We start from the raw sequence: 26,602 nt of genomic DNA on the forward strand, positions 1-26,602 counted from the left end.
TGTGTGGCGTGGCTAAGGGCTCCAGCAACCCTGGTGGCGCTGCCCTGACCACCTTTGCCCGCTGGCAGGTGTCACAGCCCCGTACATAGTCTCGAACATCTTCCCTCACCCCTGGCCACCAGAAGTGTCTCATGACTAGGTGAGTGGTCTTGTCCCTTCCAAAATGCCCCGCCGTTGGGTTGTCGTGCATCTGTTTGAGGACCGTACGTCTGAGCTGGGTGGTGGGCAGGTACAGTGCCCCCTTGTAGAAAAGCAGCCCTCTGCGTTCTGCAAAGTCTTTTGCCTGCTCCCTCCCCCCTCTCAGTTCTCTGAAGATGCGGTTGGCAAAGTCATCCGCTGCCGTCAGTGCTGTGAGTTCTGCCTCGCTCACCACTGCTGCTCCGCAGGACCATGCCGACGGGGGGAAAATGTGCCTTGGGGCTGGTGGCTCCTCCTCCTCCATGTACTCTGGCTTGCGGGAGAGGGCATCCGCCCTGACGTTCTGCTCTCCCGGGATGTAGTGTATGGAGAAGTTGAAGTTCGAGAAGAACTCTGCCCACCGTATCTGCCGCTGGTTGAGCACCCTGGCAGTTCTCCAGAACTCCAGGTTCTTGTGGTCTGTGCACACCTGGATGGGGTGCTTGGCGCCCACCAGGAAGTGTCTCCAATGTTTGAACGCAGCGTGGATCGCAAGAAGTTCTTTGTCAAACACGGTGTAGTTGCGCTCGGGCTGTGTCAACTTCCTGGAGAAGAAGGCACAGGGTCTCCACTCCCTGTTGGCGTCCAGTTGCAACAAAATGGCGCCCACAGCTTTCTCAGAAGCATCTGTCTCAATGCGTAGGGGCGCGTCCTGGACCACGTGGAACAGGTTCTGGTCCGAGGCGAACACCCTCTTGAGGCTTTCGAACGCTGCTTGCGCCTCTGGTGTCCACCTGAACTTCTGCTTGCCTCTCAGGCAGTCAGTGATGGGAGCCGTAACGCGAGAGAAGTTCTTGATGAACTTCCTGTAGAAGTTGGCGAAGCCTAGTAGGCGTTGGGCATCTTTGCGCGTCCTGGGGCTGTGCCAGTCCAGGATGGCCTGCACCTTGTCCTTGTCCATCGCCAGCCCCTTGTCTGACAGCTTGTAGCCCAGGAAGTCCACCTCCTTGGTGTGAAACTTGCACTTCTCCAGCTTCACATACAGGTGGTTCTCCTTCAGGCGCTGCAACACTTCCCTGACATCTTTCACATGCTGCACTGGGTCATTGGAATAGATAAGGATGTCATCCAGAAAGACCAGGCAGTTCTTGAAGAGGAGGGACCCCAGGACGTGGTGCATGAAGGCCTGGAAGCAGGCTGAGCCCCCTTGCAACCCGAAGGGCATCACCAGATATTCAAAAGAGCCCAGAGGTGTGAACATCGTGGTCTTCCATTCATCGCCTTCCCGGATCCTGATCAAGTTGTACGCCCCCCTCAGGTCTAGCTTGGTGAAAATCTTGCCCCTGCGTGCTGCTGTCAGGAGATCATCCACTCTGGGCATGGGGAAAGCCACTGGCTCTGTCACCGAATTCAGCCGTCTAAAATCCACCACCAGGCGGCGCTGTTGCGTGTCTTTCTTGTCCACCCAGAAGACCGGGCTGCCCCCTGCTGCCTTGCTTTCTCTGATGAACCCCCGCTTGAGGTTCTTGTCGATGAAAGCGCGCAGATCCTCCAGTTCCTGGTCTGACATGGCGTACAGCTTGGCTGGGGGTATAGTTGCCCCTGGCACCAGGTTGATCTGGCAGTCAAAAGGCCTGTGTGGGGGTAGGTGGTCGGACTCCGCTTCGCTGAAGACCTCCTGCAGGTCCCAGTACGGCTTGGGTATCGCCTCACCCCCTTTGACGTGCATGGTGGCCACCGTGGCTATCGGAGGCCCCTCCCCTGGTTGGTGCTGCATGCAATGTTCCAGGCAAAAGTCCGATCCAAAAGTGATGCATCTCTGGTGCCAACTGATGGAGGGGTCGTGGCGCGCCAGCCAGCTCATGCCCAAGACGATGGGGGGGTCTGAGATGGTGGTGACGTTGAATGCCAGTGTCTCTGAGTGCCTTCCCACCGTCATTCTCATGGGGGGGGTTTGATGAGTGATGGCCCCCCCCAGCAGCTCTCTGCCGTCAATGGTTGCCACGTGAAGGGGAAAATCCAGCTGCAGAAGCTGGATCTGGTGCTCTTCTGCAAAGTTTCTCGAGAAGAAGTTCGCTGAGGCACCACTGTCAATTAAGGCAAGGACTGTCAGGGGATAGCCATTTGGGAGCGTTACCGTGACTTCTAGAACCACTCCTGCTCTGGGAGGGGTGGGCTGGCTCTGCTCCTCTCTGTGCGGGTGGGTGGGCTGGGGCTGTTGTCTGCTGACTGTGCCTGGCTGCTGCCCCTTGTCTCCTGCAGCCAGGCTTTCCCGTTTCCCTGCTGTGGTGCTGCGTCAGTGGGGGAGGGCACCACCGTTCCCGCCCTTCCTTGCCACTCCCTGCGATGTGGGCAGTCTCTGACGAGATGCTGGGGGGAGTTGCAGAGAAAGCAATTCCCGCCCTTTCCCTCCTTGCGTCTTGGCGCCGCTGGGGTTTGAAAAGCCCGCGCGCGCGCGCTATCAATCTGCATGGGTTCCTGGTCCTGGCTGGCCCCAGGCGTGGCTTGAAAGGGTTGTTGGGGGAGTGGTTTCTCCTGCGACCGTGGGAACCAAGCCCGCTTTGCGCGCGTTGCTTGTTTGTCGCTCCACCGGGATTCCTGTCTCACCCCCACCGCCAGAGCCGCTTTGCTCAGCTGATCCATATCACTGGGCTTTGGACCTCTCGAGAGCTCATCCTTCACCTCCTCATGCAACCCCAAGTAGAACGCCGCTTGCATTGGGGGGGACCCCAGTTCCCACCCCAATCTGTGCACCAGCATGGTGAATTTCGCCCAATACGCGCGAACTGTCATATTTCCTTGGCGTAAATTATGAAGTTCCTCCTTAGTCTGGTCCATATGACTATCGGACGAATACATCGTTTTCAAACCTTCTAGAAATAGTTTGACATTCTTCATGCAAGGATTCCTTGTTGCAATTAACGGTCTTAGCCACTCCCTGGCTGCCCCGGTAAGGTGCTCCACAATAAACGCTACTCTGTGCTCATCATCAGGGAACTCATCGTGGTGCAGCTCAAGAGCATACACAATCTCAGTCTCAAAGCCTTGAAATTCCTTCGGGTCTCCATTGAACTTGCTAACTAGGGTCCCAGCTCTCCTTCCTGGCAGCACTTGGACTTGGGGTGCCCCTCCCGCCTTGTTTTTCTCTGCATCCAGCTTGTTTTGGAGGTCTACCGCCACCGCCCTTAATTGCTGCTCTTTTTCCTGAAGCTCTCTCACCTGTTCCGCAAGTTGTAGCCGGTCGTCCTGGACCTTCTTAGTCTCCTCTTTAGCTGCCTTCAGTTCTCCCTGCGCCTGCAGCGATAGCTGCTGCAGTTCTAGCTGGGCTTGCTCCGCGATCTGCCGCCACTTCTCCGCCTCTGACACGCTCATCCCGGCAACTCCAAAGTAGCCCAAAAATGATTAGGAGGTTGCTGTCACGGTGGCCGGAGTGGACTACTTCAGAGTAACGACGCCACGCAGCTCTGCATTTTATTCTTTTATTGGTGCTGCGTATTTACAGTGCTCAAGTCATTGCTATTTACACGGAGTGATGTGGTCAGTCGGTTTCAGAACCTCCTAATGGCTTTTGGCGCGTCTTTCTCCAACACAAAAGCTTTGGCAGACCCATCCTCTTGCCCCTCCTCTTCCTGCGTAATTCTGGAGTTGGGGGGATGGGTCTTCCCCCCTTGCTTGCCCCTTCCTGTCCCACCTGGGACCCTGGCTCCTCTACCTTGCCTGAGCCTCGGACACGACTTCCTGCTTCCCCACTGGAATCGGAACTCTCCCTGCTTTCCCCTTTGCTCGGGGACGGGCTTGAACTCAGGAGGGGAGGGACTTCGCGATATCCCCTGTCCCTCACACCCCCTTTGGTCACCCAGTAAAATTTTGTACTTCTTCAAACCTTGGAGTTTCCCTGAGCTGCCTGGTCACTTTCTTAGCTACATAAGGATGCACACTCAGAGAATGTGTCTGCTATTAGCATATATAGGATTCTGTCTCCCGCTTTTATGATATATATAATAGTGTCCTTCCAGCTGCATCGTTCGCTGCTTCTTAGCAGTTTTTATTTGTATTTTATTGTGCTTCTTTTTATCTGATGTTGTGTGGCACTTTGAGGACCTTGGCTGACAGAAGGTGGAAATTAAAACCTTTATATATGAACCTTTTCACTTGCAAAGGTTTGTAGTTCTTGTTGGTTGGGTAATACTGGGGAGAAAATCTTGTGGCCCTAAATTGCTGCAGTCTCAGCCTGCTACATACACTGTGCTTGATGAACCCTGGCTGGAACAAGTATCTGTTGTACAGGGAATAGTATAAATTGTACAACCATTATCCTTACTCGGCCGTTACCCACTTCCACCCTTATCTGTCCTGACATGATCTCTGTAGTTGAACTGTTGATGGACTGGTTGTCCTCTGTGCCTGTCTATGCTGAAAACAAGACTTCCATTGTAATCCTGACTATGCTATGTCTGCTCTGTCTAAAATGGAAGTCTGTCACTTGACAGGTGTCATGAGACGTGTCATCTGAATGTCTTCTTCTTGGGCAGAAAGCTTTGGGAGGTTTTAGGTGAGAGAGGGCACCAGGAAACAACCCCTACTGGTTGAGCATTAGGATTCCTTCTGTTGCTGGTTGTGCTAGCAATGATGGCAACAAAATTTAAAAGCAAGTGTCAATAATGCCTGAGGAACTTCTGGGGTTTAAGCACACCAAGGACCAGAGAGCTCTCTGAGCCAGATTCAGGACAGGAGGTACAATGGGGAAACAGAAACTTCCATGGCTGATAATTTCTAGGATGAAAAGCTCCTGGCAGAAATAGCAGCTATGGTGAATTAGAGCAACTTCTGGGAGTTTGTGGGAAGAAGAGTGAGAATTACCATATTTTTCTATGTATAAGACTAGGTTTCTTCTTCTTTAAAAAATACATTTAAAACTGGGGGTCGTCTTTTACACGGATACAATCTCCCCCCATTTTCTTTATTTGGAGTCCCCCAAAACAGGGTGTGTCTTATACATGGAAAATGTGGTAATTGTGGTTGATAAGATACAGAGACTTGAAAAATACACCAAGCCTATAAACATACAGTAATTTTAAAAGCCTAAATAGTTAAAATAGCCACAAGGAATATTTGCAGTGGGTGCACATATGTTTTTCTTGCTTGGCAGATATAAAGGGGAGAGTAGCTCAGAATAGCCACTTTCAAAGTGGCTAGAGATTTGGGGAGGGGTTTCCAAAGCAGGTGGGGATGTTGTAGGGCAGATTGCATGATGGTGGCTTAATGGGCTAGTAATGCCTGTGGATTTATTTTCCAGGCTATCTTAAAAAAGAATAACATGCCGCTGGTAATCTTACTGTTGCTCAAATACTGGTATGAATAATTTGATCCAAAAAAAAAAATCCTTTTTAAAAAAACACCATTTCTTGTAAACAGATTTTGTGGTTTGGACAGCTGGCATGACTGCCTCCCCAGAGTCAATTCATTGCCACTGTCACCTGTATGGGTGGCTCTCACTACCTCCTCCTCCTCCTCCTCCTCCTCCTCCTCCTCCTCCTCCTCCTCCTCTTCCTCCTCCTCCTCCTCCTTTGCTGTTCCCTGATTGTCTGGGAAAGGCTGCTGTGTCATCCATGGCTTCCCCCCTTGTATTTGGAGAGTACAGGATGAGACGCCATGGGGCAAACTGGGAGATGGAACAGGGCTTCCCGCTCCCTTCTGTTCATCTGTCTCATTGGCCTTATCACTGGCACCTATCCTGCACTCCCCCCCCCCCCGATATGCTGCTGCTCACACTGTCACCCACTTAAGACTGTTCGCTTGGGCTTACAAAAGTGGAATAACAATTCCCTTGAAAGGAAATTTTAAAAATATGAATCGTTTTTTCCAAACTGCTAATGATTCGCCCTAAATGCCATCTTAGGCTTGACACTCACACAGACATACTTTGCTTGATCTCTTCTTGCTTGAGCTCTCAATGCTTCCTGGTTGGCACTTGAATGAACAACGGAAACTGAAAAGCAGATAAGAGATATGAAAGTTCTGTCCATGGTGTTAGGTCTCTGAAGGCTGAGGCCTAGTCTACATATCTGGCCAAATAAAGTAGGAATGGAGATTTTAGCCAGGGTGTGCATGCCTTTTATGTTGTTATTTTTTCAGATTACATTAAGTACATTTGAGAAAACAACTGTTCTAACAATATGCAATGAACAACTTGACCTGGTATTTTTTAAAGATTTGTGTCATGCTGGATAATAAAGTTTCATTTGATTATTCCAAAAGGTCACACTATGTTTTTTCATGGGTAGTGCGTGGTTTCCTGCCACAGTCCAAATAATTCCCGTATTCAATAAGTATTTGCAATATGCTGTAGAAATAAAATGGATTATGCCTGGCTGCTCTAACTTGACATGCCGGTTTCTCAACCAATGCTATAGACCACACTCCAGCATGCCAAGAGCCCATGCCGAGACCAGTGGAAGACTAGGGGAGTGCGACCGGTGCAGTTGTACCAGGCATGGTGCTTCTGAAGCGCCGGAGAGAGCCAGTGTGGTGTAGTGGTTAAGAGCGGTAGACTCGTAATCTGGGGAACCGGGTTCGCGTCTCCACTCCTCCACATGCAGCTGCTGGGTGACCTTGGGCTAGTCACACTTCTCTGAAGTCTCTCAGCCCCACCCACCTCACAGGGTGTCTGTTGTGGGAGAGGAAGGGAAGGGAGAATGTTAGCCGCTTTGAGACTCCTTAGGGTAGTGATAAAGCGGGATATCAAATCCAAACTCTTCTTCTTCTTCCACCACGATTGCTTCAATGGGAGGCGGGACAGGGGTACTGGATTTTGGCGCTGCACAGGGTGCCTCTGAAATTTGAGGTGCCAAGGTCCGCCACTGAGACCAGTCCCAGTTTTCCAGCACCTGGCTATCTCCATTTGTGCTGCTGTTAATAAAAAAAAGGCTAAGAGAGCATTGTGGGGGGTGGAAGTAGAAGACTAGCAGAGTAGGGAACAGCCTAGTTTATGACATTTTAGGCTTGATATGTTGGTTTTCTTCTGGCTGAGAGTTTTACACAGGGAAGTATTCAATAATGTCATTCTTTACTGGCATCCTGAAATGGTGCAGTCCCTCTACTACCTCAGATTGCAGCATTTATAGACTGGGCCTCATTCTCTCATGTCAACAAGCCATCCCTCACCTGACATCTGTTTTGGAATTAATACTTTTCAGTTGTGAGAGCAGTTTAAGAGAAACAGAACAAAAAATTGCATATTGCTGTATTTTCCAAAAAGGCCAAAAGCAAGGCAATTCTGTTTAGATTGGTCTGGTTTTTGTTTTAATGCAAGCAGTGGCCTACAAAGAATCAACTTCCTCTTCTCCATCTTCTCTTTAGCACAATGGCTGACAACACAAGTAAACTCACCAAGCATGTGAACAAAACACCTCCAAGGTCTCCTGCAGATTCCGCAAAAGAGAAAGCAGCCAAAAGGTTATCCTGCGACTCAAACAGCTCCCACGACGGGGCCAGTGGGCCAGAGTTAAGTGCTCTTGAAGAGGCTTTCAGGAAATTTGCTATCCACGGGGATACGAGAGCCACGGGGAAAGAGATGCATGGGAAAAACTGGTCCAAGTTGTGTAAGGATTGCCATGTGATTGATAGCAAGAACGTGACTCTCACCGATGTTGACATCGTCTTCAGCAAGATCAAGTAATTTCTCCCTCTGCTTCTTCAGCCTTATCTTACATCTCCCCCCCCCCAATATTTGTATTGCTGAGTATGTTTGTGAGTAATAATAGGTGGAATATGTTGGCTACATATACCCCAATGACATCAAAAACATTGTTTTTAAGTTCTGTAAAATATCCTCTAGATATTGTTGGACTTCAGCTCTCTCCAGCCCCAGCTAGAACGGGGAGTGATCACAGGTGATGGAATTTATAGTCCAGCAGTATCTGGAGAGCACCAGGTTAGCTCTGCCATACTTTACAAGTTTAGATTGCACACCTGAGTTTCTTTTTCTATCCTGATTAGCATTCACAGGTTACACATTCCAGGCTAAAATACATTGAGTGATAGCCAACAGTCATACTCAAGAGTCGTCACATTGAAATTAATGGCCTTAAGAAAATTAAGTATATTTTAATTGACAAAATGTATGTACTGTTTAATTAATAACATCAAAGCATAGAATCATATTAAGTTATTGATTAAAATACTATTGAAATCAAGCACTAACACCAAGTTGGCATAACATTTACAGTATTAAAATATAAATAAAATCAGTAGTTTTAAAACAAATGCACAAAGTTAAAATGACATGTCTGGATAGACTTGTCTTTAAAAATGCTTTTAAGAGGTGCCAAAAATAATGTTCCAAAGTGTAGGTGCTGCTACACTAAAGGATCAGTTCCTTGCAAGTGAGGAACAAACATTATGTGGCAGTTGTAAAAATGTCAGTTCTGCAGATAGAAGCAGTTGAGCGGGGGCATACAGGGTAAGGCAATCCCTCAAGTCAACTTAAAGGCTTTATATACTAATAGTAATATCTTGAATTTGACTTAGAACTTTTTTAAAATATTAATTTCAGCGAGACTAAATATGACTAACCTTGTACACTGGCCAATATTAGCTTCACTTCTGAAAATCTCTAATACTATTTTTATTCTGGGACAATTACTGTGCACTGGATATTTGTGTGAGAAAAACTGTTTAGCAGATTAGATGTATGGTGCCTGGTATGTACACTTCTGAAATGTTTTGGAATCTAGCTTTTGCTGAGTATTGTTACCTTTCTTTAAAAGAAAAGGAGAGATAGCGAGTGCCTGGCTACCTGATGCCATGCAGAAGGAAGGGCAAGGGAAGCTCAACAACCGTCCATCCCTTCTTCTGAATGTGCTACTTGAACATAAGGCCTGGTTACAGTCTGAAGGTGCTTGATAGAGCAACCTTGCTGAAGCTAAGCAGGCCTGAGTTTGGACAGGACCTCTGTGGGAATAAGTTGGGGGACGGACGGACTGTAGCTTAGCGGCAGAGCAGCTCCTGGGCAGGCAGCTGGTATTGGGTTCAATCCCTGGCATCTTCCCAGTTAAAAGATTCCAGGTGGAAGGTGATGTGAAAGAGCCTCTGAAGAGCAGCTGCTGCCAGCCAGAGACAGGGCAGAGCAAGATGGACCAGTGGCAGGGCTCCCCCCCCCCCAATCTGGAACTCAGTTCTGGCACCTCTCAGGTGGGCGCCATTGCCATTCTAAGAGAACAAGGGAGGTATTCATGGTGAGTTCCAGCATTGACCAGTGGTCTGACCAGGCGTAAAGCAATTTCCTATAAAGGAGAATGAGATAACAAAATGGACTGTGCTGCACATGGCTCTGTGCTAGGAATGAGTTGCCTGAATCCCATTCTGCCATTATAATAAGAAATCGGGGGGCAGTAGGTTCTTCGGCTTATGGTTAGGAAATAGTTCCTTGAGTTGAAACTTGGCAGTGTAGGAGAGGCGGGTTGAGAATGGTCCATGCCAAACTTGGGTTAGAAAGGCTAGGAAATGACTTATTCTGAATGAGCTGAATGTTTGATGTTTGATTCTGGCATTTTGATGGGTGATGTCGGTTTCTGCCCATAGAGTTCGCTGAGGTGGACTTAGGAGAAAATGCTTCTGTTTGTACTGGGGCTTTTGGGGAAATGTTCTGTAAGGTCAAAGGGGGACATTTGGTATGTGCTGTTACCTAGTAGCAGTGTAACATATTTGTAGTTTTTATTTAAAAGGTACTTTCCCGGCAAATGTTACTCTATGAGGCAATAAGAAAATTCTCACACATGCTCAGTATGAACCACTGTGGTCTCGCAACAGCATATACTTCTGGAAATGGAAAGCTGAGTCAGATTCCCTCCCAGAGCTAATGTCTGTATTTCACTCGAGGACAGCTGAATTAGGGAACTCCTTGCTGCAAGGAAAATGCTTTTTCACTTCTCACCATAGCTGCCAAGTTATCCCTTTTTTAAAGGGATTTTCCCTTATGCTGAATAGGCTTCCTCACGAGAAAAGGGAAAACTTGGCAGCTATGCTTCTCACACCTTATCATGAAATTTGTTCCGGGCTCTGTATACCCTTACGTTTCCCCCCCCCCCCGGTCTGTTGAAGATGAGAGGTTTATTAAGATAAATGCTTGCTGCTTATATAAATTATATGCAGTTGTTCAGAATCTCTCTCTGTGTGTGTCACTCACACACACACACACACACACACAACAGGCTTACCTAATTACTTAAAAGGCAGGTGTTTTTACTAACTGCTAGTGACGTGGGCTTGCCGATCGGAAGGTCGGCAGTTCAAATCCCTGTGACGGGGTGGGCTCCCGTTGCTCGGTCCCAGCTCCTGCTAACCTAGCAGTTCGAAAAAGCGTGAAAGTGCAAGTAGATAAATAGGTACTGCTCCAGCGGGAAGGTAAATGGCCTTTCCGTGCGCTGCTCTGGTTTGCCAGAAGTGGCTTAGTCATGCTGGCCACATGACCTGGAAGCTGTATGCCGTCTACCTTGGCCAGTAAAGTGAAATCAGTACTGCAACCCCAGAGTTGTTTGTGACTGGACTTAACTGTCAGGGGTCCCTTTACCCTTTACCTTTAGTGACACAAACTAACACTGCAGTATAATGCCGAACTATTCTGCCTGGACTCCAGTCCTTCCATAGTTTGGCTTGTAGTTAACTAAGTTTGCAAATAGTTACAATGCATTTCAGCAACCTATTAAGTCCAAAGCTTTAATCCTGTCTGTGCCATAAGCTCAAAAACTATTTAAAAAAGAAGACACTCTTTTTCTCTCGTTTATCTTTTGCTGATTCTGCACTATGGAAGAGTGGGCAGGATTTTTGTTTCACAATTACAAAACTAATCACATCCCTGTGTGGGAGAGGTACAGTCGTACCTTGGGTTACGAACACCTCGGGTTACGAACACCTCGGGTTACGAACTGCGCAAACCCGGAAGTATTTTCGCCGCACGCATGTTCTGCGCGTGCGCAGAAGCGGCGCACACGGTTTGCGCATGCGCAAAGTGCGAAAATAGTGCTTTGCGCATGCGCAAAATGGCGGTTCGGGTTACGAACTTTTCGGGTTACGAACTGCGACCTGGAATGGATTGTGTTCGTAACCCGAGGTACCATTGTACATGAGAACTAAGGAGGAATGTTTCACCTTTAGCTGTCCTGTACTAAGGCAGGGGGCTCAGTGGCTAGAATCACTAGATGACCATCAAGGTCTTTCCCACCTTTCCATTCTATGTGGATGGTAGTTATTACCAGTTAGGCACCTGCAGCGTGGAAGAGTGGTTTAAATTGCATAGGCTCCATGCATTAGTGCAGTGAAGAGGTAAATCTGGGACTTTGAACTCATAGTCTGCCACTATCAGCCATTCAGCTCCAAGGTGGTACAGAAGCTGGAACTAAACACAGGCCAGGACACCCTACCATATCTCCTGAATAATGCATTTTCCTGTAATTTCCCACCATTTTGAAACAAAAACAAAGAATATATATTAACTAGATGTTGAAACTATGAATTCTAGTGAGTCTGCTTCCTCTCCTATTGTAGTTGCTCTTTATATGGTGAAAGAATCACATGCTTAAATGCACTGCACATCAAAAGCTAGCCTGTCAAGAGGGGGTGGGTGGGTTCTGGCCTAGTCTCTATCCTGACATGCTAGTTTTCTATCTGCAGAGCCCTTTTATATATGAAGAAACATTCAGATATACCTACAGTGTAAAGTGACACAGCTCAGTAACAGCTGGTGCGTATGATTTGCTGAAAAGGTTATTTTTTGTTTTACTCCTGCCCTTCCTCTTTTCATCCAGTGTGTAGTAAATAGTTGGATTATGTTGCCATCCTCCGTTTAACAGATGTCAGCAGCCTGGATTAAGCAGTCTCAAAAAAAGTGTTAAAATAGCCGTCTGTAGCGATCAACAGATTAAGGTCACATATTTTAATATTACACCATTCGTTCCCCATTAACCGACTTCACCCATCCATTGTAAGAAACCACAGTATATGTTTCCATCATTTCCCTCTCTTAAAGCAACACAGTCAATAAAATCTCAATTTGGGTTTTCTGGTTTTACTCTGTGGAAGGAGAAATAGGCAGAATCTGACTGGTTTTTAAAAAAAATAGTTTTCAAGGAATAGCAAGGAGAAGAGGTTAACAACAACAGCAGATTACAGGTGATTTGTGATGTTGTGTGATGCTGAATGAGAACACCTGTGCAGGAGAAGAGAGGGTCACCCAAAGGTATTCTAACCCTATATGCCCAATGCAATCCTGTTACTCAGAAACAAGTGTGTGGACAGTATCAATAAATAGTTGTGTCAGGGTGGAGCTAGGAGTTTCCTGTTACTGTTCTTGTTTAAGAGAGACAATAGAGTTCTTGTTTAGCTTCCACACTGGTGTGTCCTCTAAATCTTCCATGACAGCAAGTCCTCCTTCTTCTCTGGTAAGTGTGCTTATGATTGCAGACTTACTTGTTATTTTGATTGAGCAAACAATGAATTTGGTACTAGACAGAGAACTGGGCATCCTAAGAAACTCAGCTTTCGTTAAAAATGAAATTAAATAAAATATGAGTTTCTAGTCCCTAAGGTTGCAATGATGAACATTTGACCAATATTTGCTGCTCTCAGAAGCAAGGAGATGACTCTGCACATCTGGAGGGCACTGGCTTCAGGGTTTTACATAGTTCTTTCCATCCCATAACTAGCAAAATGTGATGTAAATATTGCAAAACAAAATATGTACAGACACAAATGTGTGGAAAACTTCATGCAGGTTGCATCTAACCAAGCTTTACTCAGAGTAAACCCATTGAAATTAATGGAGGTGAATTAAATTATGGCTATTCATGTCAATGGGTTTACTCTAAGTAGGACTTGCATAGGATACAATCCTCAGCTTTCCCTGGCTTAGCTGTGCACTCCTGCACATTGAAACTAACCATGTGTGTGTTTTATATCCTGATAGGGGAGGGAGGAGCCAAAATCTTCTAAGAATAGATATGAGGAACCTATGACATATTGCTTTGGGCATATAAATTTTCCTTTTTATCGGGGTCAGCAACTGTTTGTGGGAATTTGATACTGCAGATATGCCATAAGTCATGTTGCCTGGCTGGTTGCAGTAATCAAATAGCCTCCTGTATAAATACTTTTTTATTTTCAAAGCCACAGCCGTGGTGGATGCCACTGAAAAATATGGCCATTAAGTTGCTCATTTGATGCCATTACTTGACAGGGGAAAAAATCCAAATATTTCTGCACATACTGGCATGTTGCTATGGCCACAGGAGGCCTGAATGACATCATGCCCTGGATCTCTTGTGAGCATTTATTTAGATAGATGTCTCCATAGAAACATCTGTTTGTATATGTGTTTTTCTCTGATGTTACCAAGTGTTACATTTTAAATGTGGGTCTCTGTACCAGATTGCTAGCAACATTAATGTTAATATAAAGAGACACCATAAATACACTTAGGTCTCTTCACACCCCAAAGGTCTCTTCACACCCATCAAAAGAATAAATACTGGGTTTGGGGGGGGGCATAGCTGTCAAGTTCTCCCTCTTTTTAAGGGAAATTCCCTTATGCTGAATAGGCTTCCTTGCGAGAAAAGGGAAAACTTGACAGCTATGGGGTGGGGGGAGAAGTAGTTGGTTTTCCCTGGAGTGCTCCTATGGCACACTGTGTCTTATCTTCTGAAAATTTCCACCCATGTTGTCAACAACACAAGTTCCAATTGCCAGCTGTTGTAGCCCGGTTCCCACTGTACAGGTCTCACTGGTCTCTTGAAAAGCTTCTCACCTGAGGCAAGCATGTCTGCATACAGCAAATCAAGTAAGCCAGATGTAGCCGTTGTCCCTGACAGCTGGGTAGGTGGATTTTAGGCAAGGAAGCCTCTTCTACCTTCCTTGCATGTTGTTGCTTAAGACTTCGAAGGGGTGAGCGTTTCACAATTGCCATTCCTTTAAAACAAGTCCTTTATGAAATTAGTTGGAGGAAAGCTGTGCTGGTTCAATACTTCCTTATAATCTCTGGAGACTCTCTGAATGCTTTATCTAATAGGGTGAGCTCTTCTTGTGGCTAAATGACACACTCTGTCAGCTCTTGAAAAGATGTGCTAACAGTGTTTTTGGTGATCAGTCATCTGGCTTTCAAATCAATTGATCATTAAACAGACGAACAAAACCTTAGTAGAAATGCATTTTTAAGGAAGCATGAGAAATACTTTGGATGAAGTAGTCTCTTGAGAGAGTTTGCCTTTTGTGCCAGATACTAAGTGGACTGTCTTTTATAGGGTCTATATTCTCTCCTGGGCTTTGTCTGGGATACTGATGTATGTTGACCTGAATCAGGGAATATGTGCGATGCAGCTGTTCATGCTATCCAAAGCTGTTTCATGTGCATATAGAATCATAGAATCATAGAGTTGGAAGAGACCACAAGGGCCATCCAGGCCAACCCCCTGCCAAGCAGGAAACACCATCAAAGCATTCTTGACATATGTCTGTCAAGCCTCTGCTTGTTGTTGTTTAGTCGTTTAGTCGTGTCCGACTCTTCGTGACCCCATGGACCATAGCACGCCAGGCACTCCTGTCTTGCACTGCCTCCCGCAGTTTGGTCAAACTCATGTTCGTAGCTTCGAGAACACTGTCCAACCATCTTGTCCTCTGTCGTCCCCTTCTCCTAGTGCCCTCAATCTTTCCCAACATCAGGGTCTTTTCCAAGGATTCTTCTCTTCTCATGAGGTGGCCAAAGTATTGGAGCCTCAGCTTCACGATCTGTCCTTCCAGGGAGCACTCAGGGCTGATTTCCTTAAGAATGGATAGGTTTGATCTTCTAGCAGTCCATGGGACTCTCAAGAGTCTCCTCCAGCACCATAATTCAAAAGCATCAATTCTTCGGCGATCAGCCTTCTTTATGGTCCAGCTCTCACTTCCATACATCACTACTGGGAAAACCATAGCTTTAACTATACGGACCTTTGTCGGCAAGGTGATGTCTCTGCTTTTTAAGATGCTGTCTAGGTTTGTCATTGCTCTTCTCCCAAGAAGCAGGCGTCTTTTAATTTCGTGACTGCTGTCACCATCTGCAGTGATCAAGGAGCCCAAGAAAGTAAAATCTCTCACTGCCTCCATTTCTTCCCCTTCTATTTGCCAGGAGGTGATGGGACCGGTGGCCATGATCTTGGTTTTTTTGATGTTGAGCTTCAGACCATATTTTGCGCTCTCCTCTTTCACCCTCATTAAAAGGTTCTTTAATTCCTCCTCGCTTTCTGCCATCAAGGTTGTGTCATCTGCATATCTGAGGTTGTTGATATTTCTTCCGGCAATCTTAATTCCGGCTTAAAGACTTCCAAAGAAGGAGACTCCACCACACTTCTTGGCAGCAAATTCCACTGTCGAACAGCTCTTACTGTTTCACCTTTCACCCTCCTCTATATGACATCCTTTTATATATTTGAACATGGCTATCATATCACCCCTTAACCTTCTCTTCTCCAGGCTAAACAATAGGAGTATAGCGTCTAGATCAAGGGAAGTAATAGTACCACTGTATTCTGCTCTGGTCAGACCTCACCCTGGAGTACTGTGTCCAGTTCTGGGCACCACAGTTCAAGAAGGATACTGACAAGCTGGAACGTGTCCAGAAGAGGGCAACCAAAATGGTCAAAGGCCTAGAAACGATGCCTTATGAGGAACGGCTTAGGGAGCTGGGTATGTTTAGCCTGGAGAAGAGAAGGTTAAGGGGTGATATGATAGCCATGTTCAAATATATAAAAGGATGTCATATAGAGGAGGGTGAAAGGTTGTTTTCTGCTGCTCCAGAGAAGTGGACATGGAGCAATGGATTCAAACTACAAGAAAGAAGATTCCACCTAAACATTAGAAAGAACTTCCTGACAGTAAGAGCTGTTTGACAGTGGAATTTGCTACCAAGGAGTGTGGTGGAGTTTCCTTCTTTGGAGGTCTTTAAGCAGAGGCTTGACAGCCATATGTAAGGAATGCTATGATGGTGTTTCCTGCTCAGCAGGGGGTTGGACTGGATGGCCCTTGGGGTCTCTTCCAACTCTACGATTCTATGATTCTATGAAGAGTCATGACAGAGCTATGGGCTCATAGTCACTCTCCTGTGACAAATGTAATTGGGGTGGGACTTTTTAATCTTTTGCTTTTAGTTTGCAGATGGTGAAGATATACAGTATGTGTGGACAAGCTGGCTAGTTTTAAAAAAAACACCTTGTATGTTACCAACTTTGGGGGACTAATTTGTGATGCTTCCAAAGAGCTTTGCTCAGAATATTGTGGGGGTTGCACATTATACTGGTTTTTTTGTATCAGTGATGGCCAGTTTTATTTATTTGCACTACTGTCTTTATTATGTGGTAAAGTGAGGTGAATTGGATTGTGATGTGCTTGGTATTTTCCAGCATATTTCAGTGGGGGATAAGGGAGCATGAGTTGCTCAAACCAGCACATCAAAATTGCTTCTACTCGTGTAACATTTGCTCAGCAAATGTGATGCTGTGTTGTGGATACAGGTTGACCTGAAGGCTGCTTTCAACTGCAGAGAGAGTATCCATTAATCATGATGCTAGGCTGCAATAGCTACATGCCAGGCAAACAGAAATCCTGAGAGTAGAGTTACGGCACAAGAATGGAAACATTGGCTTGTTAAATGCTAACCAAGCAGTGAGCACTTGGATTGGAGCTGCTTGGGACATGATTAAAAAAAGTAGCAAGGGATTTGGGCCAAAAGAGTACAGTGCAACTTATTAATTGCATCTTGTTACAGAATGGACTGCCATCAAAAAACAGTCTTTGCATGCTTTGACAGAGACGATAATTGGTGTGAAATTTATGTACTATATATAGATAAAGGGAGACTTGTATTGCTAAAGGAGCCGAAGTTGACGTTACATGAAACCATTCCTCTTTTGAGTTTTCACGTTGACTTCAATGGTGTGGTTAATATCTAGGATTTTATTTTGTTTTTAACTCCAGAAGGGGTAGGAAACGCAAGCATGCACCTATTGCCTTCTTTCATCTCTTGGTATTTTACTTATCCCATTTGAAAGTTGTAGTGATGTGGGAACGAGATTTTAATTTCTAAATCCATGTACCAGTATGTAGCACAGAAACACAGTTTTATGCACTAAGGCCTTTAGTGAGAAAGCAGAATAGTAAATAGGACACCTCTAAAATATTGTCCAATTTCTACGTGTTGTGCAATTTTGTGAAACCCAGGTCCTCATATGTAAGATATGCAGAAACAGCCCATAGATCAGACAGTAATTCCCCTGTTGCCCTCTTCTTCATGCTGGGTGCTGGTTTGCATAGGCAGTAATTGTGCCTGTGGTCCACCATTGGCCAGACTGACCAGGGGTGCTGGCAGTCCAATGACACTTGGAGGTAGACAGATGAGCCACCCCTACCCTAGAGCCCCACTTCAAATGCTGGAAGCTCTCTTTGTTTTTGTCTCTGTTTGGACTTCCCATAGAATAACTACTGGTATGTGGGGTTGGGTGAGGTGAAGCTCACAAGGATATGATTTTTTGATTTTTTTTTAAAGAGCTCTTTAATTATAACCATATTTCCTGCAAAACACTCCCCTGCAGAACAACTGTAGAAAAATCACCATAGTGACCAGTGCCGAGGTGAATTATCGCATCTGTTTACATTTTTAGGTTGCTAAACAGGAGATTAATATAGGAAGTGAAGGAAGCATGGCCAAATTTTTCCTCAGTGGGAAAATGGAGAGGCTGAATACAACAATGGCAGAAACTGAATTCAGACAGGACACCTGAGTTAGATTAACTTCCCTGTTTCCATCACAGCATTTTCCTGGAAACAAAAGCTTGAGGATCTGAATAACAACACCATTGCCCAACTTTTTATGGGCAAGGTGATTTCCACACCACAATACACTGGTAATATCTGAGGGCTTGTTCATATTATTAATGGTGTTTTTGTTTTTGTTGTTGTTTAAACCAACAACTTTCAGTGTTAAACCAACAACTTTCAGTGTTGTAGTTGAATATTGTTTTTCTCCAGAGAAACCATTTGGTTTGTAAAAAAATGTTGTTTCACATTCTCTACTTCCCTGAGGGACAGGAAGTTTCAGTGAAGCTGTTTTAGAGGATCAAGTTCCTTGTGAGAACTTTGTTTTGGGACATGTGCTGCCTTTTGTAATAAACTACTTATTTACAAAATGTGTGGGTCTCTACAAGTTTCAGAGTAACACCAGCTTACTACCTTAATGTTTCTAGAAGTGGTTTTTGCCCGCCACAGGTCTCTTGGCACCTTTAATAAACAAGCTTTACTCTCACATTATTTTTGTTCGTTCCTGCCTGGGGGGATGGAGTCAATTAATAATTTTATTTATTGCAGGAACAAATGACAGGAAAGATGCCAATTTGATCTGAACAACCCTTTATGTATGTGCTTTATGTGTTTTTGTCTTATGCTGGTCTGTCATAATTGAGAGAATGAGTATTTGTACACCCAACTTCTACAGTTGCCCTATTGACTATTTAGCATGCACTACAGTGGATGACAGGAGTGCCTGGTGTGCTCTGGTCCATGGGGTCACGAAGAGTCAGACACGACTAAACAACAACAACAACAACAACTTATGGATGTAGGTGCTTTTGCTGACCTATGACCATAATAAAGATTCCTCCTCTTCTTTCTTCTTCTTCACCTTTTTTAAACGCTTCCCCAATTTAAAGCACACAAGTGTGTGTCCGTACACCCTTCATGTAGAAATTTAATAGACCAGGTAGAAGCATTATTGTAATCCTTAATATTTTTAACCATTAAATTTTTAACCATTAATTTTTTTAACCATTAAATTTTTATTGATTTTCCATTTTTTAACAATTTAAACAACACACATTAATCCATGTGATACATAGCTGTCCCCAGCTCTGACTTCCCCCCACCCCCTCAGCAGGTAAGTTAGTTCCGTCCTCTCGCGTATTTCAACTTTCTCTTAAGATCACAAATATAGGATTTAACTCGTAACCGCCAACGTTTTCATTCCTTTATAGTTCATCCTAGCAAAGTCTACAAATTTACTCCATTCTCTATGGAATTTCTCGTCACCCTGGTCCCGTATTCTATAAGTCAGTTTGGCCATTTCCATAAGATCTAATAGCTTTGTTTGCCACTCCGTAATCTGAGGTAACTCATGTGACTTCCACTTTTGAGCAATTAGTAATCTAGTGGCGGCCATGGCATACATAAAAAATCTCTGGTCACTTTTTGCAATTCCATTATCCATCAGCCCCAATAGAAAAGCTTCTGTTTTTTTTTTTTGGAAGGTATACTTAAGTATCTTTTTAAATATTGTAATCCTTAATATGCTAGTTTGTACACAAGAAAGATTTTCATGCCGTTTTCTCTCCCCAGCTTCCCGCCAGTCTGAAGTACACAGCCAGAATTTTGATCCCTCCTTCAGCACGATTTGTAGAATGGCTCTTAAAATTTCCAGGCCCCTCCATTGTGGCATTGGCAACTAACTCTCTCATGCTAGAATACTGTGGATCTCATTCACTGTTCTTCGTTTTTAAACTTCTGGGTGTTACAATTTCACTGGCCTGATAGATGTTCCCGTTCTGTGGGTTCGTCCCACTGTTATGGCTCCACTATTTTTAGAAGATGTCTGAGGCTTCTCTTGGTGTTTTTTGCTGTTCAGAATGGATGAGTACTTCTCTTCTGGTATGAGCTGTCGTGTGCATGCACACTTCTTCAAGTCTTTAAGGTCTTCAAGTCTTTAAGGTGCTACTGAAGGAATTTTTTTATTTTGCTTCGACTCAGACCAACACGGCTACCTGCCTGTAACTACTTCTCTTCTGTTTGTTTGCAGATTCTTCCTAGGCCTCAGCTTGAGATCAGGATGTAGCTGGCCTGGTTTATGCTACGTTTCTTTCTGGGGCTCACTTAATAATGCTGCTCTCTTTAACTAACAATAAAGCCATACCAGCTATGGTACCCTGCAAAAGTTACTTGGCATCCCCACTCCAAAACAAAAACCATCCAGGTATTCATATATTTAGAAAGTCTTTAATTAATGATCATTTTCCTTTCCTTCTTATTGGAGGTCTCTTTAACTGCTACTCGCTATGGCAAATGAGGAAAGGTTTTATAAGCTGGAAAATATTCCAGCTCTTCTTTTATCCTTTTCTAAGCTCTCAGTGTGCCAATGATATCTGACATATTTACAGGTTAGCAATGTTTGTGGATTCTGGAGCACTTCACTGTTTTACAGAGGAAACATCCCTAAGTGTGCAATCATCAGGGTGCAGTATTATATCTCACGGCTCCCTGAATATGTACCTCTCCAATAAATGTGTTTACAAATACACTGGGTTTTTTTGGAAACACACATTATATCCAAGCATCTTGGGTATGTACACCTTAAAAATGTGATGTGTAAAGCAGCTTTTATTTGCAAGATTGAGGAGAGGCTAAGGAAAAAATAATGTGTCTAGCTCAAGAATCAACATCTTTAACTCGAGGGGCATGTTGGAACTGGTAGCGTGACGAAATTTTCCGCTGCTCTACAGAATAATGTGCCTTTTGCTCAGCTGAACTGAGTGCCTGCTGGTACCATTTATGGAGGTTATCAGCTTGTGCTAGGTAGGCATCTAGCATAGCAGTAAAGTATTATGCATTGCAGTGTTTTGTGGTACCATCCAAATGTTCATTATTATTATTTTATTCTGATACGCTCAGCTGTAAGGATTATAGGTTTATTAATTTAAGGAAATCAGTACATGAATTGTTTTTGTAGTCAATGGCAGCCTTTTTCTTATTCGTTCATATTTAATATCAATAGAACTCCTAATTTAATGTCCCACAAGATAATGCCTCTCTTACAAATATATAATAATAATAAAAAATGAATGAATGAATGGAAACATGAAAATGATGAGTGAGTGGCCTTGTAACAGGACAGCAGGTCATTGTGCTGTTGTTAATCCTGTTCAATTGCTGACTTGCTCTGTGCTTAACAATAGTGGGAAACTATTGTTTAAAGAAATGCTGCGTTGTTTGGATATACTGGTACTTCTCGGTAAACACAAGAGGCCACAGGGCAGTGCATATGAGGCATGGCTTAGAAGACGCTTTCAGCAATCCCTCCACTGGCCTGAGAAATTGCTCCATAGCAGGAAGGCGGGCTGGATGCCACTTGGATGGTAACTGCCATCAATCCATGTGCTGTAGCATATCTTACAAAGGGATGTGGCAGAGAAATGTGAAGGGAAATGGGTGCCGTAGGGGTGAGTTAAGAGGGTCAGGAATGGACTGCCATAGCAGTTTTCCTCCCACTTCCTCCCTCTCAAGGGGTGCAAATAGTCACTGGCCAGTAGTGAGCCACAAGATTCCCAGTTATGAGCAACCTATTTAGATATACAAATACAAACTTTATAAAATAATTGTTCTAATAATAACAACAATAACATGACTGAGGACTCTGAAATAAGATGTACACACCTTCAAATTCCACCATGATTTGAGTGTTTTCAGTACTAGAGTACTTGAGAGCAAACTGTTCATCTGAGAAAGTGATTTCAAAAATGGAGAAAGTATGGATAATTTAAGATTATACAAACCAAAATATGAGAGCAAGCCTGAGCAAGTGAAAGAGTACATGGTTAAACGAGCTTAAGATGTTGGACATATTATTTCCGTAGAAGTCTGAGAGAAACTCTGGAAGCAGTTCTCATTTAAATACAAGCTTAACAGAAAATTGCTCTAAGGTAATGTTGAGATGGTACCTAATTCTAGCAATGAACAATAGAAAAAATAGTAACTATCCAAAAACATGTTGGGAAAGAACCAGAAGGCTAATGTTAAATGTGGTGGAAATACTGTAGAGTGCAGAAATATCTAACAGGAATCAGAAGTGGGGAACACAGATGAATACAGGTCCTGCTTGCAGACTTCCTGTAAGGATCTGCGTTGCACTGGAGAACAGGCCCATGCTCAACTAGATGGGCTGATTCTTCAGGGCAGTTCTTAGATTTGTATATTCCAATGCATGTGTTTTGGGTAGAGCGTGTTCCACCTCCCCATGCACTTCCAGAATGGTTGGTTGATTAGGATGGGGAGCCTGTGGCTGGAATACATTTCCTAACATCCCTGACAGTGCTGGCTGGAAGTTGCAGTCAAGCAACATCTGGAGGGCCACAGGCTCCCCATTCCTGCTTAGTGGCGCAATGCAACAGTAACAGGCAATATCCATCTACAATGCACCATCTGAGCCAGCTCTAGACTTCTTTCTGGGAGCCCCTTTCGTCCTCCATTGGGCTCCCTCGGCCGGTAGGGCCCATCTGACACCTGAGCCCTACTGGGGCCCTCGCAAGAGCAGGAAGCCCTTTCCTTCTCACCTCCCCCCCCCAAAAAAAAACCTGTGTTGCTGTCCAGTCCTGCCCTTTGAATGGCTGTTGCCCTCAGCCAGGGCTTGCTTGGAAAGCTCTAGTCCTGTGAAAAATAAACTGGGCTTATTTACTTCTGAGTTTAAAAATAAAAATAAACCTTGCCCTCTTCTGTAAGCCTCTTCTCTCCGTTCTCCCCTTCTGCATGTTTGTGTCTCCCTTCTATTATTTTGTTCTGTAAAATTTTATCCATTCTTTCTAGTTTGGCTTGGTTTATAAAAGAAAATTAACAAACAATCAAATAACTGGTGTTGGGGGATATATACACACATTCAACTAAAACTCAATAGTATTTGAATATCTAAAAGTATGACACAGAATTGGCTTCTTCCTTGTTTAGTAATGTAATTAAAGTTTTAGGGAACATTTAGGGAACATTTTAGGGAACATCTTAACTTCGATATCTGTGCTACTAATTACTTCTGCAGTTTTAGTTTTAGAGAACATGTGTTACTTTAAAATTATCTCTGCTATAAAATTACAGTTGTAGTACTGTACTATGCTAAAGGTAATTTCAAACATTATCAGTTTTAGACTCCTAAATAGTAGCAGCTGCCAGGACATTACCTCGTTCTCCTCTACGTAGCTCCATCCTTATTTCAGACATCGTAATATATTGGTATATCACAATGTTTAGCAGGTGATATATCATGATGTTGAAAACAAGACATTCCTCAGCCCTAGCATGAAATACGAGTTTGTGCATTTTGACAGATGTTTACTAATAAACAGCTGTGGTGCCTTAATAGCAGCAAAAGCATTGCTAGTGAATGTCAAGGTCTCCCCCCCCATGTCATCTCCCCCTCCCCCTTCATTCCTTTCATGTTCTTCCAGCAAATTATTTCTCTCCTCCTCCTCTACTTCTTTTTTAAACACCAAACAATGTGGCTTCTGAGGGGCAAAAGCATTGAAGCTTATTGGAGCTCTAAACATTTTCTCCCCATGGGAACCAAACTGACTTCTTTGTCCTTTGATCCCAGACAATAATTTACACAAATCGCCACAGAGTTGTACATGGTCTGTTTGTGTATAAACTGGGCCTTTAACATTATATTTATGAGTGAAATGAAGTGAAGTTTCTCATGAACTGAACTACTTGAGGCAAGAGAGTTACAGGATGCTCCGCAACCTCCACCCCCCTCCTTGCATGCAGAAAATGTCTGGGAGATTTTCTGGGCTGCACCTTTTCCCCTAATGCATTAGTTTTCTACGTGCAGAGAGTTGGGAAACCTTCAGATATGCAGTCGGAAGTGATGCAAACCAGGATAAGCTGTATCACATGATTGCATGTTCTTGGATAAATGGTCCTCAGTCTGTCAGCACTACAAACAAGACAGATTGAGGACCACGAAAGATTGAGGAGTTCCCGTCACTCCTCAAGGTCCAGTGCCCCAGGCTAATTAGTCTGTGGCCCAGTTGGCATGTAACATTAAGCCAAACCATGGCTTAGCTGCAGGTAGCAAGGCGACATGACAACCAGGGGCAAATTGAATTTGTCAATTTTTTTTACAATGAGTTCATGCATCGCCATAGTTTGGCTTAGTATTATGTGCAAATCAAGCCTATATAACTCCTGTTTGAATGTGTCATACGGGGAGCGACCGAGTAAATGAGAAAATAAGGTGCAGTTGGAATGAGGTAAGATCATGAAAACTGAGCTGTATTCAAGGTGCATGATATATCTACCTATCCTACCTAGTCTGTAAAAAGCATATCTGCTATATGTTACAATAACCAGACTAATTGTCCCTGGAAGATGGTCAGTCTCGCTGCAGGACCAGCTCTCAGTAACAAGGATACTCAGTAACTTCTTCTTCTTTGGCGATCACTCGTAGCCGAGCAAGATTGTCTTCTATGAACACTGTTTTAACAGTAAGAGATTGTGAGGCCAATTCTGGATCCACACGTTGTTGCGCAGTGGGGACATAGGTTTCCGGGTGGGAGTTGATCAGGATGAGGGGTTGCCAAAAGTGACTTCCTTTTAGCATGCTTCTCCCTTTCATCCTGAGCTCGAGTGTCTTCAAAGCCCACGACACCTTTGGTAAAGGTTGTAACAAGGGGGTTTAACAAGGATGGAGTAACAAAGGGGAATCAGGTGGCACTGTCTAAACCACTGAGCCTCTTGGGCCTGCTGATCGGAAGGTTGGCGGTTCGAATTCCCACGATGGAGTGAGCTCCCAGCTCCTGCCAACTTGGCAGTTCGAAGGCACACCAGTGCAAGTAGATATATAGGTGGTGGTGGGAAGGTAAACAGCGTTTCTGTGCACTCTGGCTTCTTTCACGGTGTTCTGTGCGCCAGTAGCGGTTTAGTCATTCTGGCCACATGACCCAGAAAGCTGTCTGTGGACAAACGCCTGCTCCCTTCACCTGAAGCAAGATGAGTGAGTGCTGCACCCCATAGTTGCCTTTGACTGGACTTAACTTTTTTTAAAAAAACAACCTTTAACAAGGATGGCTTTAAAATCTGACAATTGGACCAGTGGTGTGGAGTCACTAGTCCAGGTCATTCTCGTGTTCATTTTTCACTTTCATGTGCAAAATAGTAGGTTGATAAAGCAGCAGAAAATTATTGAAAACAGCAGCTGTTGATGCTTTTCAGTTTGGAGAATTTTTTTTCTGCTTTGTGTTTACTTTTGGGGATGTTTCTGTGGTCTGTTTATATCACAATTCTTTGTTGCTTGGAGTGACAACACATTCCATACTAGTTGGAGTGCTTTGCTTGGTTATTCTAAATTGGCCTTTCTTGGTTAGAGGTTAATATTCCAGATAGATTCCTTCCAGCACTGTTTCTGTGTCCACAGAGCCCCCTTTAATTTAAGACAACAGCAGTGTGCAGGCTTTTATAGGAGGTGGGAGAAACTGCCAGCTAGGTTCCTTTTTCTTTTCTTCTCTGCCACAACAATGTGATTTATCAACCAAACAGCGTTGGCTGGGGGGGCGGTGCAGTTTTGAGGGTGACTCCCTCAATGCCAGCTTCCTTCTGTTACATATTTGGAACTGGAATACTTGTTCAGCTTGATTGGCAGACAAAATACAGGTGTTGTTTCCTGGCTCTGTCGTTTGCCATGAGCTTTGCAGGCAAAGAAAGAGCAGTAGTGAGCTGTTGCAACCAAGTCAGTTTCATAAGTTACAAAGAAATGCAGCCCATAGAATGTACAGTGGTACCTCTACTTACGAATGTTTCTACTTACGAATGGAGCTCCGTCCGCCATCTTGGATGCGGTTTAGATAGGATTTTTTCTACTTACGAATTTTTAGATAGGGTTGCTTCTACTTACAATTTTTTTCTCCCAATGCATTCCTATGGGATTCGACTTACAAATTTTTTTGACTTACAAATGTGCGTTCGGAACTCATTAAATTCGTAAGTAGTGGTACCACTGTATTAGCGTTAAGCAGCAAGACTGTAGCCTGTTCACCTCTTCAGCTGCAAGACGGTTGAAAAACTTCAGCCGGTGCAAAATTCATTGGCCAGGTTGCTTACTGGGACAAGATGGTTTGAGCATATAGCACCAGTTCTGGCCCCACTGCACTGGCTGCCAATTCAAAGTGCTGGCTTTGACCTGTGAAAGTCTGAAAACCTCAAGGACTGCTTCTCTCCCTCTGAGGCAATCTGGACCCTGCGATCATAATCTGAGGCCCTTCTTTGTGTACTCTCCCTAGGTAGGCTCTCCTGGCATCTTCATTATATGCCTTTAGGCGCCAGGCAAAAACTTTCCTTCATAACGAGGCCTTTAGCTGATTAACATTGTGTGACTTTTTAAATGTGCTTGTGGGCGAGGGTTATTGGTTGGTTGGTTTGCTTGTTTTTGTTACGTATTTTGTGTTTTTGTTTTGTAGATCACTCTGCAATCTTCAAATGAAGGGCAGTATATAAATGAATAAATAACAGAGAGGTCATGGTTGATTTGCCACCCTACCCTCGCTGGCGCAGTGAACACACAGAGAGTGATAGGAGCAACATTCTTGTTTTGTTAATTTTTTTATTTCCCATTTAGGATGTGTAATATTTTACTCCCCAGCATTGGAAACCTCTTCTGTTTAAA

At 44.3% G+C, this 26,602-nt stretch overlaps 1 protein-coding gene across 1 annotated transcript in view; it reads left to right on the forward strand.

The window, feature by feature from the left end:
• The window catches only part of TPPP (tubulin polymerization promoting protein), a 50,873-nt gene that overhangs the window by 12,237 nt on the left and 12,034 nt on the right, over window positions 1-26,602 (forward strand). The window contains exon 2 of the mRNA XM_035134878.2: window positions 7,477-7,791. Within this exon, the coding sequence (XP_034990769.1) occupies window positions 7,481-7,791 (311 nt within the window). The 5' untranslated portion in view covers window positions 7,477-7,480. The remainder of the gene's footprint in view (window positions 1-7,476; window positions 7,792-26,602) is intronic.

This window comes from Zootoca vivipara, chromosome 13, assembly GCF_963506605.1.
Source record: "Zootoca vivipara chromosome 13, rZooViv1.1, whole genome shotgun sequence".
In the NCBI taxonomy this organism is placed as follows: domain Eukaryota; kingdom Metazoa; phylum Chordata; class Lepidosauria; order Squamata; family Lacertidae; genus Zootoca; species Zootoca vivipara.